General features: G+C 44.1%; 1 protein-coding gene, 1 long non-coding RNA gene and 1 other non-coding gene across 8 annotated transcripts in view; 2 read left to right on the top strand and 1 right to left on the bottom strand.

Moving 5' to 3' along the window:
* LIG3 (DNA ligase 3) overlaps window positions 1-4389 on the bottom strand; it is a 21490-nt gene extending 17101 nt beyond the window's left edge. For 2 of the 6 annotated variants that reach the window (XM_067021786.1, XM_067021787.1), the window contains exons 1-3: window positions 4254-4389; window positions 3316-3373; window positions 1351-1898 (exon numbers count right to left, since the gene is read on the bottom strand). In XM_067021786.1, the coding sequence (XP_066877887.1) occupies window positions 1351-1894 (544 nt within the window). In that variant the 5' untranslated portion in view covers window positions 1895-1898; window positions 3316-3373; window positions 4254-4389. Of the gene's footprint in view, window positions 1-1350; window positions 1899-3315; window positions 3374-3553; window positions 4118-4253 lie in introns of those variants that run through there. The other 4 variants (XM_067021788.1, XM_067021789.1, XM_067021784.1 and 1 more) reach the window with 3 other exon arrangements.
* Window positions 4141-17267, top strand: LOC136793252 (uncharacterized). Its single transcript, XR_010838282.1, has 4 exons — window positions 4141-4653; window positions 6182-6291; window positions 7055-7206; window positions 16935-17267. It is a non-coding gene; the product is annotated as an uncharacterized lncRNA (long non-coding RNA).
* Window positions 5563-5666, top strand: LOC131747205 (U6 spliceosomal RNA). Its single transcript, XR_009332831.1, has one exon. It is a non-coding gene; the product is annotated as a U6 spliceosomal RNA (small nuclear RNA).

Below are 17267 nucleotides of genomic sequence, written 5' to 3'. Positions count from 1 at the left end.
ATAGATGCCCATTTTAGAGTATTCCTACAGTGACCAGAACTAAACTTAATTGAAGATATGAATATTACTTTATAGATGAAGACACTGAAGGTCAGAACGTACTAACTGGATTTGTAAGTATAAGATTTCTAAAATATGCATACATGTGAATATGCACCTATATATGTATCTGTGTATGTATATGTTTGTGCATACATACAAACATATATTTTCTAGTTCTATCTGCTAAAAGGGCTTAAAAGCAAGGACACCTCATGGCACCCAGGACATGGAACATCTAGATTTTGGTCTCTTATGCCATTTCCCCACTAACAGGAATAAGGACTCCAGAGAAATGGCTGATTCCAGGGATAAGATAGGATACATACAAGGTAAGCCTAAGAGCAAACATACTGTTATGCCAGAGAATAAGGAAGTACTTTAAAACATTTAAAAAATGTGATTTGGGCATTAAGGACAGAAACTAGCTCAAAGGGGCTCCCAACTGGCCAAATATGGGAAAATTTAGTACCAAATTAATACAGTACAATTATAAACCACCAGGAAAAAGTAGTAATCTATGAGTTCATACAGATAATAAATTGATAGATAAAAGGGTGTAGTGGTAGGTACTCCATTCTTCAAAAATGTCAATGTCATAAAAGAAAAAGAAAGACCATGGCAATGTTCCAGATTAAAGGAGGCCAGAAATGACAACTAAATGAAATAGCCGATCTTAGATTAGGATTCCATACTGAAAGGAGAGAAAAGCTGTAAATTATCTGGTCAACTGACAAAACTAGAATACAGATGGTGGATTAAAGTATTATATCATGATAAATTTACCGGTTGATAGGTGTATTATGGTCAAGATATCCTTATTCTTAAGATATACACGTTGAAGTATTTAAAGGCAAATAGCCATAATGTATGCTTAAATGGTTCAGGAAAAAAAAACTGTGTGTAGAAGGAGAGAGTAAGAGACAGAAAGAGTGCGCGAGCGCACACACGTGAACACAAATGATAAAGCAAAGAGAGCAAAATGTTAACAACAGGTAAATCTGAGGGAATTCCCCAGCGGTCCAGTGGTTAGGATTCTGTGCTCTAACTGCTGAGGACCGGGGTTCAATCTGTGGTTGGGGAACTAAGATGCCACGTGGTGTAGCAAAAAAAAAAAAAAAAAAAAGGTGAATATGAGCATTCTTTGTATTATTTTTATTCTTGCAACTCTTGTGTGAGTTTGAAGTTATTTCTGAACCAAAACTTAAAACAAAGACAGAAAGACAAACAGGAAGAAAGAAATTGGGCTCTACTCTCATCCCTTTTCTTCTCAGCACCAATAAGATGAGAAAGCAGTATTCTCCATCCCACCTGCAATGTGCTGGCTTATCTGTTCTTTCTCATTATCTTCCAGCTCTTCCCAACCTTCCAGCTCTGTGAGGTCCTCAATTTTTTTTGTGGTGGCCCGGGCCCGCTCCAGTTTCTCAAACATGCATTTAATGTGGTACCACTCTTTCATATCGCCCCCTGACTCTGAAAAGGGATTGGGCACCACCTTGCCGATTCGGCACACGCCCTTTACAATCTTTTCCTTGCATTTTTTGCAGCCGGCTGTGCCACGCTTGGCATAGTCCACACAGAACCGTTGCTCTGCCATCTCACAGGGGCCACTGCAGAGTCCCACATGCGACCCTGGCAAGAAAACAAGGCAGGTGGCACGTGGTCTTAGATTGCTTTCCTGGAATGACACAACAGGCTTTCTTCTCTGGAAGAGGCGGTGTCCACGAAGAACTGTTTCTGACCACTGGCTGAACTGTCTTATGTCAGGCCAGTGATGTTCTCGGAATAGGCACAGTTCTTTTTGGCTGAGCGCACGGAGAGTTGGTGGTAAGAGGATCTTAAAAGCCAAAGTCATACAGCTGCATGAAAGGGTGAGAGGCAGAAAAGTGAGTTATAAACAAGGAGGTAGGCTTCTAATTTCGTCAAAGGCAGACATCCTAACACAATCCATGCTGACCAATCAAACATTTCCCAAAGTATTAAAGTTTTTTTTTTTTTTTTTCCGGCTGTGTAGCACAGCACGTGGGATCTTAGTTCCCCCATCCAGGATCGGACCTGCACCCCCTGAAGTGGAAGCTCAGAGTCTTAATCACTGGACCACCAGGGAAGACCAGGTATGAAAAATTTATTGCCTACAGGATAAAGAGTTCCAATACAAGAAAATTCAGTTTGCAAAAGGATGTTCAATTATCTAATGTATACATGTGTATCTAGTAAATCACAATCAAGAGACAACAAATAACATAAAACCTTCTCTCAGGCCCCTAATCCTTAAAATGGATGGTGAGCCTTAAGAATAATAAGATCCTAAAGTTTCTTTTTTTTTTCTTTTTCTTTTTTTTTTTTTGGCGGTACGCGGGCCTCTCACTGTTGTGGCCTCTTGCGTTGCGGAGGACAGGCTCTGGACACGCAGGCCCAGCGGCCATGGCTCACAGGCCCAGCCCCTACGCAGCATGTGGGATCTTCCCTGACCAGGGCACGAACCCGCGTCCCCTGCATTGGCAGGCGAACTCTCAACCACTGCGCCACCAGGGAAGCCCCATAAGGTTTTTAATGTGAAATATAAAATATATGCCGTCCTCAGAAAATAATTAAGCCACTATATAGATGTGTGATTTAATCAGAAGCCCTATTTTGAGAGGCAATTAAATGGAGCCTTAAACCAGACTGTCTGGTTTCAAATCCTAGCTCATTGGCTGTATGACCTTGGTAGGTTACTTAACCTCTCAGTTCCTCAATTTCCTCAACTGTAAAATGTGGCTAATAATAGTACCTAACTCAAAAGGTTGTCACTCTAAGAATAAAGCCCTCAAAATCAATGAAGCGGTTATCCTTTAAGCTGAAGCTCCCTGTGTGAAACTAGCCTGGTTATAATTCAGCAGCTTGAATTGGGAAATGCTGAAGTAGCTGGAACAGCAAGAATCAAAGGAACTGATCAATCAACCCAAATGGAAACAGGTGTCATATCCACATGGCATCCCCCACCTTCTTATATCCATATTTTCTGAAGTATCCTCGCGGTTCCAACTTTAAACAGACTGGACGTTATTTTCAGCCTGCACCCACCTTTGTAGTGAAATTGTTATTGGGTGATAATGGAAAGCAGGCTTTACTTACTGTAGTGCAACATGATGCAGAGGACAGCAGGTAACTGGGAATCTGAGACGGGAGCACAAGTGTGACCATACAGTTCAAGGACTATGTTATCTTTGAGAATTTCCTTTAACTCCCCTGAGTCTGTTTTCTTATTTCTAAGACAGAGAAAATAATACCTACCTCACGGGATGGCTGGGAAAATTAAAATAAGTCCTTGTCGGGGGAGGCTCTGAACTCTCTGAAAATGGATACAAAAAGGTGCACATTCAGCATTGTACATTTTGGGGGGGAGAGACGGTCATGATTTTCAGGAAACTCGCAAAGGTCTCTATAACTCCCAGAAGTTGAGGAACCACAGAGGAGAGGTACGGGAAAGCACGGTAGGCCCGTAAGAGGCGCTTAGAACAAGGTTCACCACCTTCCTTGGAGGGCGAGTAACGAAGCCCTCCCCCCTCCGCCGGGACCACAGGAGCCGACAGGAGAGAACCTCGCAGTGCCCGACCCTCCGCAGGGCCCAGGAGGCGCTAGGCCACGTGGAGGCACAAAGCCGGTGTGAGGAATCCCGCCTGGCTCACAGCCCCCAGAGCCGCCGCTCAGCATTTCATCAAAGGGAGCCGAAAAGGAAACCACTGAGGCCTGAACGCAGCCGGGCCGGGAAGTGAAAGCTCCGCTACCGCTTTTCCCGGAGGGCCTCCCCGCGACGCTTTCGGGAGTGGGCACGGGCTACTACTGCCTGGGGCGGACAGCGGGGACACCCGGAGGGGGCGGGGAAGCGAGTCCCTCGATTCGGGCAGGAGGGGCCTCCAGGACACAACCCGGGGCTGGGCTGAAGGGGACGCGGCGGGAAGAGAATGGCTCCCGAGGTCACTCCGAAGCCCATCGACTTCAGCGCGGCGGGTAGGCTGATCCGGCCAGAGCAGCCCCGCGGACGCCGGGGGCACCCTGCCTCGGCGCAGGCCGGTGGGGCTCCCCGGGGGCCGCCACGTCACAGAGGGTGTGCCCTGGAGGTCCGCGGGCGGGCGGAGGAGGAGGTCAGGAGGCTGGCTTCCAGCCGCCCCAGGCTCGGAACCCGGGCTGCCTCTCTCCCTCATGCCCAGCCCGGCCGCGCCGTCCCTCACCTGCCTTCCCGGCTCCGGCTCCACCTCAGGCCTACGACCAGGAACCCACAGGCCGCACGCAGCCAGCAACGTTGTAACGCCTGTCTCTTTAAATCCGGGTCCTTGCGCTGGCCGCAGCGCGCAGGCGCAGGCGTCCAGGCCCCAGCGGCGCCTCAAGTCCCCGCCCCGCGGCTGCCACGTGGGCGGTGGTCAGGTTCCCCGGGAGAGGCCTAGGACTCTGTATTGGGGCGTGGCGGAGGTGTTTACCTATCAGGAGAAAGCCCAGATGCTGGAGTGAGGCGGCGCCTGAAGGAACGCCGGGGACCCTCTGATTTGCTCTTTTTTAAAAACTTTATTTTTTTAATTTATTATTTTTGGCCGTGTTGGGTTGTTGCTGCACGTGGGCGTTCTCTAGTTGGCGGTGAGTGGGGGCTACTCTTAGTTGCCGTGCTCGGGCTTCTCATTGCGGTGGCTTCTCGGAGCATGGGTTCCAGGCGCGTGGGCTTCAGTAGTTGTGGCACGCGGGCTCAGTTGTGGCTCACAGGAACTAGAGCGCAGGTTCAGTAGTTGTGGTGCACAGGCTTAGTTGCTCCCCGGCATGTGGGATCTTCCTGGATGAGGGCTTGAACCCGTGTCCCCTGCATTGGCAGGCGGATTCTTGACCACTGCGCCGCCAGGGAAGTGCCCCCGTGATTTGCTCTTAACTTTAGAGATTATCTAGTCATTAAAGGTACTGGTTGAGAAACTATATTGTGATGAGCTTGGGGAAGGCAAAGGTCGCATTATTCAATCTATTTTTCTGTATTTCCATTGTCTTGTGTCCCGCAAAGTGCCTAGCACATAGTAAGTATTCAATAAATGTTATTTAATTGGAAGGGGCACTAGAGATATATAAAGGAGTAATAGGTACAGAAAACCCTTAATTGTGTATTGTTTCAATTATATTTCTTTTAAACCTCAGGTCAACTTTTTGAGAGATTAGGATGGCTGTTTTTACACCTGGCGATCCAGTGGTTAGGACTGGGCGCTTTCAGTGGTGGGGCCGGTTCAGTCCCTGATGGGGGAATTAAGATCCCTCAAGCCTTGGGGCCCGGCCAATAAAACCAACCAACCAAAGTACAAAAGAATAGCAGGCTCAGAGGAGGTGAGAGAACTTGTTCAGGGTTTAGGAAAGGTAAACAGCTGGGCATTGTTAGAGAGAGAAGCAAAGCTCACACTCTGGAGGGAATTCTGTGCTATGTGAAAAAGATCATGGGCTGTGTTATGTAGGGGATGGAGAGCCTTGAAGGACCTTATGAAATAGTAAGGGAACCAATTAAAAGGTTTTCAGTGCTGGCTTGGGCAGAACTTTAACTAAAATGGACCCATACAGAGATTAGCATGGCTCACCTGCACAAGAATGACATACAAATTCGTGAAGAGGTTCATGTTTTTAAGGAAATTTTTTCTTTTTTGCTTTTTATTGTATCTGTATCAAACCATTATGCCATACACCTTAAACTTACACAGTGCTGAATGTCAATTATATCTTGAAAAACTGGGTAAGAAAAAGGTTCTTGTGACAACCCATGTGAGAGATGAAAGTAGCCTGAGCAAGCTCGGTTAGTTGGGGTGGAGAGGAAGGTGCATTTTTGGATAAGCATTTAGATTTTTTTATAAGCTTATTTTATTTTATAAATTTATTTATTTATTTATTTTTGGCTGCTTTGGGTCTTTGTTGCTGCGCGCGGGCTTTCTCTAGTTGCAGTGAGCGGGTGACTTCTTGTTGCAGAGCACGGGCTTTAGATGCCCAGGCTCAGTAGTTGTGGCACATGGGCTTAGTTGCTCCGCGGCATGTGGGATCTTCCCGGACCAGGGCTCGAACCCGTGTCCCCTGCACTGGCAGGTGTATTCTTAACCACTACGCCACCAGGGAAGTCCCAGCATTTAGATTTTAAATTATCTTCTAGAGAAAGTAATCTTTTGTCTAAAGATGTAATGAAGACAACCTGAGTGAACAGATAGATAATGGTGCCATCAGCTGAACTAGAAAATGAGGGAGCAGGAGGAGGTATTTGAGGTAAGAGGATGAATTTTATTTTGGATATATTAAGTTTGGTTGGTCGAGGCAAGCAATGAGGCCACTGTTTGAATTGGGCAAAGTCTTTTATGTGCATCAGCATGAACAGGTCTGGGGTTGGAAGGTCACTGGAGGCTCAAATCCGAGCTCCCTCAGTTGAGTGGTCCTGAACATAATCTCTGTCACTGCATTTACTGTGGTGTTTTGAAAGTCCCCTTGACTGCATCTGTCCTTTTCCCCAGCCCTGTGCTGTCAGTTGCTGTCATTTAGCCACATGTGGCTATTGAGCTCTTGAAATGTGGCCAGTCCAAATTGAGATGTGCTAGGGGGAGGGATAAATTAGGAGTTTGGGGTTAACATATACACACTACTATATATAAAATAGATAAGCAAGAAGGACCTACTGTATAGCACAGGGAACTATATTCAATATCTCGTAATAACTTATAATGGAAAAGAACATGAAAAAAAGGATATATGCTCATGTATAAGTGAATCACTTTTCTGTACACCTAAAACCATCACAACGTTGTAAATCAACTACACTTCAATTAAAAAAAAATCCAAATTAAGATGTGCTGTAAGTGTAAAATACAAACATTTTGAAGATGTTATCAAGCAAAAAAAGACTGTAAGATATCTCTTTAATAATACTTTTATGTTGATTGCATGTTGAAGTGATATTTTGGATATGCTGGGTTCAATAAAAATATATTATTCAAATAAATTTTAACTGTTTATTTTTTTGAAAATGTGGTGACAGGAGAACATACAACTGCAAATGGCCCATGTTATACTTCTGTTGGACAGCACCACCTGAGACTTCAAACCTGTTTGTGAAGGGTGACATCTGTGCCTCGTGCATCTTTTTATCCTCAGTGCCTAGAACAGTAGGAGGTGCCTAGTAGGCACTAGGCAAGTATTTATGAATACATGAATGAAACCTATGAGTGAATGGAATGGATGAATGAATGAATCTCTAAAAGTAATACACTTCCCTCAGAAGGATGTTCATTACATTGTATCTTTGACAATATTGGATGTAAATGTGCAAAAAGACTCAGGCTCTAAGTGTTTTGCTTGATTAGAGCTCCAAGGAACCCCTAATGATCTTTGACAGACCCCAGCTGTAAAGTGGAAGGAGGTGTGAAAGGTGGCAGTTGCATTTCCTTAGGGAAGTGGGAACTGCCACCAAGAGGAAGGAGGTGATATGTGGTGGGAATAGCAGGGCTTTGGAATCACACAGACTTAGGTTTGAATTATGTTCCATCACTGACTGTGTAACCTCTCTTTATTTTCTTAATTTCTCTGGGGCTCAGTTTGCATGGTGAAATGGGGATAAAAATGCCTCTTAGGATTGTGTGTGACAGTTAAATGAGATGACATATATTAACTTGCAAACCGCTTGTCACTTGGAGGTATTTCAGGAAATGTACATTCCCGCCTGCTCCCGGTCTGGACACATTCATGGCACTGCAGAGTTTAAGCTAGTCATCAATCAGTCAAGTGTTTATTGAGTGCCTACTCTGGGTTAGACACTATTCCAGGAACTGGAGTACAGCAGTGAGGCAAAACAGATGGAAATCCCTGCCCTCCTGCAGCTAACAGGTTAGCATGGGAGAAAGATAATAAACAGTAAGGAAAATGCATACTGTGTGAAATGATGATGGGTGTTATGGAGAAAAAGAAAGAAGAGGAGGACAGGAGGTGTCAGGGAGGGCAGAATGGGGGTTGCAGTTTTAAATACAGTGGTCAGGAAGGCCTCACTGACAAAGTGACAGTTGAGCGAGTACACTTGAAGGAATGAAGGAGAGAGCCAGGTGGAGAGGGAGCAGCAAGAAAAGGCCGCACAGGACAGAGCAGCAGGTGTCTATCCTGTTGAGGGATGACAAGGAGATGTGTGTGTCTAGAGCAGCGGGAGTTAAGGCTGAGAAGAACTGGAGATGAGCTCAGCAGGGGATCTGGAGATAGATCATGTCTTGTAAACCACTGTAAAGATGTTTTTTGTTGTTGTGGTGGTGGTGGGTTTTTTTTTTTTTTGCGATACACGGGCCTCTCACTGCTGTGGTCTCTCCCGTTGCGGAGCACAGGCTCCGGACGCGCAGGCTCAGCGGCCATGGCTCACGGGCCCAGCCGCTCCGTGGCACGTGGGATCCTCCCGGACCAGGGCACAAACCCGCGTCCCCTGCATCAGCAGGCAGACTCTCAACCACTGGGCCACCAGGGAAGCCCAAGATGTTGGGTTTTATTGCAGGTGAAATGGGAAGCTAGTGGGTTATATTGAGCAGAGAAGTCACATGATTTGATTAGGTTTTAACAGGATTGCTGTCACTCTGCCTGCTGTGTAGAGAGAGTGGGAGATGAGTTAGTTGGCTACTGTAAAGAGGGGAGAAATGAGGGCAGCTTGAGTGGTAACAGTGAAAGTAGTAATAACTGAAGGCTCATGGACCCCTAGGAGATCTGTGGATAGGCTCAGGGGTGTCCTTGAACCCTCTGAAATTTTATATAAATATTTGTGTGTAAGTGCATTTTTGGAGGGAGGGCTTCTACTGGAGTCTCAAAGCAGTTCCATGATCCAAATCAAGAGAGACCTTGGTAGCAAATATGCAGGATACCTCCTGGCTCTTCGAAGTCCCATGATTAAGTCCTTCCCTCAGACCTTGATCCTAAATCTTCCAGGGCACCGATCCTGTTTGAGAGTCTCTCAGAGCTTCTGCCACGCCCTTTAGGACTGTAGCATCCCTGACATCCGGTTTTCACTCATCAAGATTGTTAAGAAAAAAAAAAAATCACAGGGAAATGGGTAGATTCTTTACGCTACACACTGTGGAAGCTTGGAAGCCACAGGCAGTAATAGTGAAAAGCCTTCACACCTGCCTAGAGATGGTGTGGGGCACTCATGAGGCTAATTTGCACTCGGTGGATTTCTTTTTAATAAGCTCTGGTCTATGAATCACATAACTTTCAGCACTGAGAGCTGATTTTATGGTTTGGTTTGCTTAATAGTCACACAATTAAAGTAAGTTGTAAAAAACAGTGGTGGTGTTTGCCAGGATAAATATTTAAAAGGGAACAGCTGTAGGAAGATGTAATAGTTCATATCAGCCCATGGCTCTTGATTCTCAATAAAGGCTATGGAGGTTGGCTTTTTTTTTTTTTGGCTGTGCTGTGTGGCATGGGGGATCTCAGTTCCCCGACCAGGGATCAAACCCATGCCCCCTGCAGTGGAAGGGTGGAGTCTTAACCAGTGAACCACTATGGAAGTCCCTGGAGGTTGGTTCTTAACCAGAGGGTTGTTTTATTTTATTTTATTTTTTTTTTGCCTCTCCTTTGAACATCTTTGTGCTGCAGCTGCCAGGTTGAAGTAGGACAGCTGAGAGGAGTCACGTGTGCTTTTGGGAGTAGTTAATCCATGGCACAGAGATGGGGCTTCTGGGGCAGGGTTGAGTTCACAGATACAGAGTGAGGGAGACTCAAAGTTACTATCATCCTCCTGGAACTTCCGGTTGGGTTTTCTAGTGTGAAGTCCTGGTGGTCATGTTTTTTAGGAGGTAAGTTAATCATTTTCAAAGGGAAAATTAATTTTACCAAGAGAGCCTATTTGGGAAGCACACTTAACTTTTGTGTCCTTAAACTCGAGTTTTGTGTCCTCCATGGGACTGATGACCGCTGGTTTTCCAGCTCTGGTGTGCAGCAAAGGTTGAAGACGGGGTTGAACGCTCCCTCTCGTGTTCCTCGTGCCATTGCCTTTATACCAGGAGAGCCCCAAGCCCTCTTCTCTCCTTTTCTGGGAGGTTCCACTTCCGACTGAAGCCTTCCGACCAGCAGCCCACTATGGTTTCCCTCTCCTGCCTTCAGCTCCTGTCTTGGTCTTGGTGATTGTAAAGGAAAAAACTATTTTTTCCGTTTGCATTATACACAGTACTCTCTGAATATTACTTAACCCTGACACCAGACATACGGGTTTTCCAAACATCAAGCGGTTCTGTGACACCAGCTGGGTGTCCTGCCGTTTAATTCAATTCTGACGCTATCTACCTGGAGCTAGTGTCAGACCCCATCGGTTAAGTGCTCAGTCCAATGAGACTGCCCCCTGCCACCACTTCGGATGCCAGTCACAAATCCAGGTTGTTATCTGCACTTCTGACTGACTGTAGATCAGAATTTCCCACCACCCCGTCCTCAGGTTTCGATTAATTTGCTAGAGCAGCCGACAGAACTCAATTGACTTACTGGATTCCTGGTTTATCATGAAAGGATATAACTCAGGAGCAGACAGAAGAGATGCATAGGGCCAGGTATGTGGGAAGGGGCGCAGAGCTCCCATGCCCTCTGGACACACCACCTTCCAAGCACCTCCCTGTGTTCCCCAGCCTGGAAGCTCTCTAATGCCATCCTTTTTGGTTTTGATAGAGGCTTCATCACATAGGCATGATCGATTAAATCATGGTCCATTGGTGATCGAACTCAGTCTCCAGTTCCCTCCCCTCCCTGGAGGTCTGGGGGTGAGACTGAAAGGTCTAACCCTCTAATCAGTGGTTGGTTCCCCATGTAAACAGCACCCATTCTTAGGGGCTTTCCGAAAATCACCTCATTAACATAAACTCAGGTGTGGTTGAAAGGGGCTTGAATAACAAATGTCGCCATTATCACTCCTCTCTCTAATCACTTAGTAAATTCCAAGGGTTTTAGGAGCTCTGTGCCAGAAATGGGGACAAAGGCCAAAATATATATTTCTTATTATAAATCACAATATTGTGATAGAGGTGAGAGGGTTCTTAGGGAATACCCAGACAACACAATACCCAGAGAAGGCTGGAGGAGTAAACTGACTAGGTAGATACCAGATAGCTAGTGAGTGGAAGAAATTTGACCCTAGACTTTTGATCAAGGTCCTACTGAATTTTTCTTTTTTAAAAAATTTTTTATTGGAGTATAGTTGATTTAAAATGTTGTGTTAGTTTCTGCTGTATAGCAAAGTGAACGAGTCATACATATATTATACATATATCCACTCTTTTTTAGATTCTTTTCCCGTATAGGCCATTACAGAATATTGAGTAGAGCTCCCTGTGCTATACAGTAGTTCCTTATTAGTTATCTATTTTATATATATAGTAGTGTGTATATGTCAATCCCAATCTCCCAATTTATCCCTCTCCCCTCCCCCATTGGTAACCATAAGTTGTTTTTTAATTGGAGTATAATTCCTTTAAAATGCTGTGTTAGTTTCTGCTGTAGAACAGAGAATCAGTTCTATGTATACACATATCCCCTCGCTGTTGAGCCTCCCTCCCCTCTCTACCCCACCCCCTAGGTCATCACAGAGCACTGAGCTGATCTCCCTGTGCTATACACAGCATCTTCCCACTAGGTATCTATTTTACACGTGGTAGTGTATATATGTCAATGCTACTCTCTCAATTTGTCCCACCCTCCCCTTCCCCCCCCCACCGTGTCCACAAGTCCGTTCTCTATGTCTATGTCTCTTTTCCAGCCCTGCAAATAGGTTCATCTGTACCATTATCCTAGATGCCATATATTTGCATTAATATATAATATTTTTCTTTCTGACTTACTTCACTTTGTATGACAGAGTCTAGGTTTCCACATCACTACAAATGCATAAGTTTGTTTTTTACATTTGTCATTTGTACCATTTATTTATTTTTACAATTTATTAATTCATTTATTTTTGGCTACGTTGCATCTTCGTTGCTGTGCGCGGCCTTTCTCTAGTTGCAGTGAGTGGGGGCTACTCTTCGTTGTGGTGCGTGGGCTTCTCATTGTGGGGGCTTCTCTTGTTGCAAAGCATGGGCTCTAGGCATGTGGGCTCAGTAGTTGTGGCACATGGGCTTAATTGTCTGCAGCATATGGGATCTTCCTGGACCAGTGCTTGAACCTGTGTCTCCTGCATTGGCAGGCAGATTCTTAACCACTGCACCACCAGGGAAGTCCCATGTACATTTTTTTTAGATTCCACAATAACTGCCAGATTTCTTATACTGTTTACACTAAAACCAGATTGCAGTTTTCTTGAAGGTAAGGGCCATGTCTTCATTCATTTATTCAACGAATCCTCTCAGTAGTCCCAGAAAATAGAAACTGTTATTCCCCCTGTTTTGTAGTTGAGGGAAGTAAGGGTGAAGTAACTTAACCCAAGGTCACTTGGTTAAAAAGTGGGGGACCACTGGGAATGGTGTATCTGTTGTTTCCTAGTTGGAATATCTGGGAAACTGAAGTCATTCTTGCTCTGACTAGAGACCACTAAGGAGTAAAATTTATTGCTGGTGAAATGGGGTTAAGGCAGGGCGGTGTGGAGAGAATGTGATAACAAACTTCAAAATATTTGGTTTCGGGGGCTTCCCTGGTGGCGCAGTGGTTGAGAGTCCGCCTGCTGATGCAGGGGATACGGGTTCGTGCCCTGGTCTGGGAGGATCCCACATGCCGCAGAGCGGCTGGGCCCGTGAGCCATGGCCGCTGAGCCTGCGCGTCCGGAGCCTGTGCTCCGCAACGGGAGAGGCCACAACAGTGAGAGGCCCGCGTACTGCCAAAAAAAACAACAAAAAACCAAAAAAAAATTTGGTTTCCTAGCCCAGCCAAGGTCTTTGAACAGCACCAAGTTCCCTTAACCTCGACAGTAAACTTCCCTAATCTCAATTCTTGCTATTTTCGGGGATCCTCTCCCATTTCCCATATTTCATTATTAAATAGAGAACACTGGACTGGGAATCAAGTTACACCTACTCTTACTTCAGCAATTAACTTGCTGAGTGACCTTGGACAAATCATTTTACATCTAAAATGGCAGTGACAATAGTTGGGGGGTGTTGAGACTTGAAGAAAACTGATCTGAAGGTTGGTGAGTAAATAATACTCTCACTATGCAAATATAAAGCAATGTTAAATAATAATGATGCAGGGTAATAGTAGGGACGTTGTGGGAAAGTTCCTTCACTTCTGAGCATCAGTTTCACATCTGTAAAATGAAGATATTATATACCTTACAGAGTTGTTGGAAGGATTAGAGATGGTGTATGTCAAGCCCTAGCAAAATGCCAGACACATGGTAGGAATCCAGTGAATGGTAACTACTATTAATAATAACCTGACAACCTGGTTTGATACTCTCTTATAACCACATTTGACAGGACAACAAGCAAACAACTGTGATTACTTTGTGGCTGGGATGGAGACAGGCAACAATTACTGCAGGAGATGTTGGTGGTTAGGACCAGCAGAGACAGAAAGAAGTAGACGGATTCTGGGCATATTTTAGAGGTAGAGTTGCCAGGACTTAACTAATGCATTAGATTTGGATAAGAAAAGGGAATAAAGGATGCCTCCCGGGAGAAAGGTTAAAGCTGGGGATATAAATCAGGAGTTATCAGTATATGGGCGATATTTATTTTATTTAAAAAAATTTTTATTGGAGTATAGTTTTTTAAATATTTATTATTTATTTATGCTGCACTGGGTCTTAGTTGTGGCACATGGGATCTTCGTTGAGGCATGCGGACTCCTAGTTGCGGCATGCATGCAGGATCTAGTTCGCTGACCAGGGAACGAACCCAGGCCCCCTGCATTGGGAGTGTGAAGTCTTACCCACTAGATCACTAGGGAAGTCCCTTATTGGAGTATAGTTGATTCACAATGTTGTGTTAGTTTCTGCTGTACAGCAAAGTGACTCAGTTATACATATACATCTATCCACTCTTTTTTAGATTCTTTTTCCATATAGGTCATTGCAGAGTATTGAGTAGAGTTCCCTGTGCTATACAGTTAGATAACTTATCAGTTATCTAATTTATATATGATAGTGTGTCTTTGTCAATCCCAATCTCCCAATTTATCCCTTCCCCCCTGCTTTCCCCCCGTAACCATGAGTTTGTTTTCTACATCTGTGACTCTGTTTTGTAAATAAGTTCATTTGTATTATTTTTTAAGATTCCACATATAAGCAATATCATGATATTTGTCTTTCTATCTGACTTATTTCACTTAGTATGATAATATGATATTTGTCTTTCTCTGTCTGACTTACTTCACTTAATATAATAATCTCTAGGTCCATTCATTTGCTGCAGTATGGGTGATATTTAAACCCATGGGAATGAATGAGGTCACTGAGGAAGGAAATGCAGATAGAAAATAGAACACAGAGTTACAGGAATTTTTTTTGTTGTTCAAATTTAAAGCATCTAAATTCCTGGTATCATACAGGGTACTAGACTCTCAGTATTAAAAAGCAACCTAAGGGGGGACTTCCCTGGTGGTGCAGAGGTTAAGAATCTGCCTGCCAGTGCAGGGGACACGGGTTCGAGCCCCGGTCTGGGAAGATCCCACATGCTGCGGAGCATCCAAGCCTGTGCTCCACAACTACTGAACCTGTGCTCTAGAGCCCGTGAGCCACAAGTACTGAGCCCGCTCACCGAGAGCCCGTGCTCCGCAACAAGAGAAGCCACAGCAGTGAGAAGCCCGCGCGCAGCAACGAAGACCCAACACAGCAAAAAAAACCCCACAAAACCTGTCATCTATCTAGCCACAATTCCTACCCACATATGTATTTACTCAAATCCCCTAACATCCAGCTAAGTAGCTAGCCGATGGGTGCATCATTAACAGGAAACATACTATTTCCATTAAGACCTTGCATTCATTAGAAAGTGGTTTTTCCCCATATCAAACTTTTAGGTAGGTGAGTATATACCTATATCTGTATCTCCAAAAAGGAACAGTGTTGAGAGTGAAAGGGGACACCATTCATAATTACACCAAGACAACTGGGACTATCCTGGGCAAATCTTGCAAGTAAAAGTAACAATACTTTGGCCATCTCTGTCTCCAGATAGTCAACTGAATGACTTAAAATCTTTAAAGGGTGACACGCCACTTGTCTCATGGCAAAATTATTTGGAGTTTAAAGAAATCTCAAAAAAAAAAAAAAAGAAAAATCATCTGCTCGAGTTCCCTCATTCTAAAGAGGGAATTAAGGGACATTAAATTATTAGCCTAAGATCAAGCTAGCGAGTTAGTAGTAGCATGGGGCAGAGTTAGACCAGATTCTGCTAGTAGAAACACTTTTATTACTTTATTTATAGACTTCAGTTTATAAACCCCTTTCACATGCATGTATTATTAGACTCTCACTACACCCTGTGGGGTGTCATCATCATTTTATAGTAGAGCAAACTTAAGTTTCAGAGAGGTGACTTGCCCAAGATCACTAGACATTAAAAAGTAGAGTAGGGGGAACTATATTAAATATCCTGTGATAAACCATAATGGAAAATAATATGAAAAAGAATATATATAACTGAATCACTTTGCTGTACAGCAGAAATTAACACAATATTGTAAATCAACTATACTTCATTAAAAAAAAAAGTAGAGTGGGAACTTGAACCTGTCTTTTCTCGTACCAATTCCCTTGTTATTTCCATTACTCCATACTAATCTAGTGAGTGTTACATTAAAAGTGTTAGGTCTAAGTAAGTTACACTCTTTTCCCTGCAATTTTAATTCTATAGCATCTTATTTTGTTCCCTGGTGTGTAAAAAGTAGTCATTACTTCCATCATTAAATGAGATCTATGTGAAAGCATTTTGTAAATTGTAAGGCACTGGACAAATGAACATCTGAAGGCTAGTTATGAGATCAGCATTTTTTTTTTTTTCCTCCAAGTTAGGGGAACGGTATTCAATTGGGTGAGAGGTAGTATTTACAATAATTTTTTTGTAGTATTTACAATAATTCTAACACATAGGCATACCTCATTTTATTGCACTTCATAGTGCTACATTTGTTTTTACAAACTGAAGGTTTGTGGCAACTCTGCGTTGAGCTAGTCTATTGGTGCCATTTTTCCAACAGCATTTGCTCACTTCATGTCTGTCACATTTTGACAATTCTCACAATATTTCAAACTTTTTCCCTATTATATTTGTTATGGTCATCTATGAACAGTGATCTTTGATGTTACTACTATGATCACTGAAGGCTCAGATGATGGTTAGCATTTTCTATACAAGAATTTTTAAATTAAGGTATGCACTTTTTTCAAGACATAATGCTATTACACACTTAATAGACTACAATATAGTGTAAACGTAAGTTTTTTATGCACTGGGCAACCAAAAAATTTGTATGGCTTGCTTTATTGCGATATTCACTTTATTGTGGTGGTCTGGAATGGCACCTGCAATATCTTTGAGGGATGCCTGTAAATGTTGGCTGAATTGGGGGCGGGGGTTCTCTAAAAACAGAACAAGTGACAGGAAGAAATCCCTGGGACCAATTCTTACAATTTGGAAACATTGGTGGTAACTTGCAGTGTAATGCCGAAACCTATTTCCCACAGCTCTAAGAGGTACAAAGGAGCTCTCTAAGGCATGGAGGAACAAGAAGGATTCAACAGCCCGTGTAGCTATCTACATCAATCTCAGATACAACAAGGATTCACTTGACTTTGATCAGGGACCCGTCACTCATGCTCTGGGATACAGAGCATTGGGAAATTTTGAGAGCTTTTGGGTCCTCCTAAAAACCCACTGGGGTTTATATGCCTGGCATTCCTTTAAGCTCATCCTTTAAAGGACTCAACAACCTCAAGGATACTTTTTTTTCTTTTTTCTTCCCTGCAGTACGCGGGCCTCTCACTGTGCGCGCAGGCTCCAGACGTGCAGGCTCAGCGGCCATGGTTCACGGGCCCAGCCACTCCGCCGCATGTGGGACCCTCCTGGACTGGGGCACCTCCCGGACCAGGGCACGAACCTGTGTCCCCTGCATTGGCAGGTGGACCCTCAACCACTGCCCCACCAGGGAAGCCCTCAACTCTTAACTTAGTGAAAGTTCCAACTCTTTAGAGCATGGCATTCAAGGCCCTCCACAACGGTTCGTAACCTGCCTTTTCAGTGATAACTCCTACTGTTGTCAGGAATAAACACTCTGCTCCAGTTAAACTGGGCTGCTCACTA

Source organism: Kogia breviceps, chromosome 19 (genome assembly GCF_026419965.1).
Source record: "Kogia breviceps isolate mKogBre1 chromosome 19, mKogBre1 haplotype 1, whole genome shotgun sequence".
Classification (NCBI taxonomy): Eukaryota; Metazoa; Chordata; class Mammalia; order Artiodactyla; family Physeteridae; genus Kogia; species Kogia breviceps.
The sequence above is the reverse complement of the archived record's forward strand: the minus strand, read 5'-3'. Positions and strand labels throughout refer to the sequence as shown.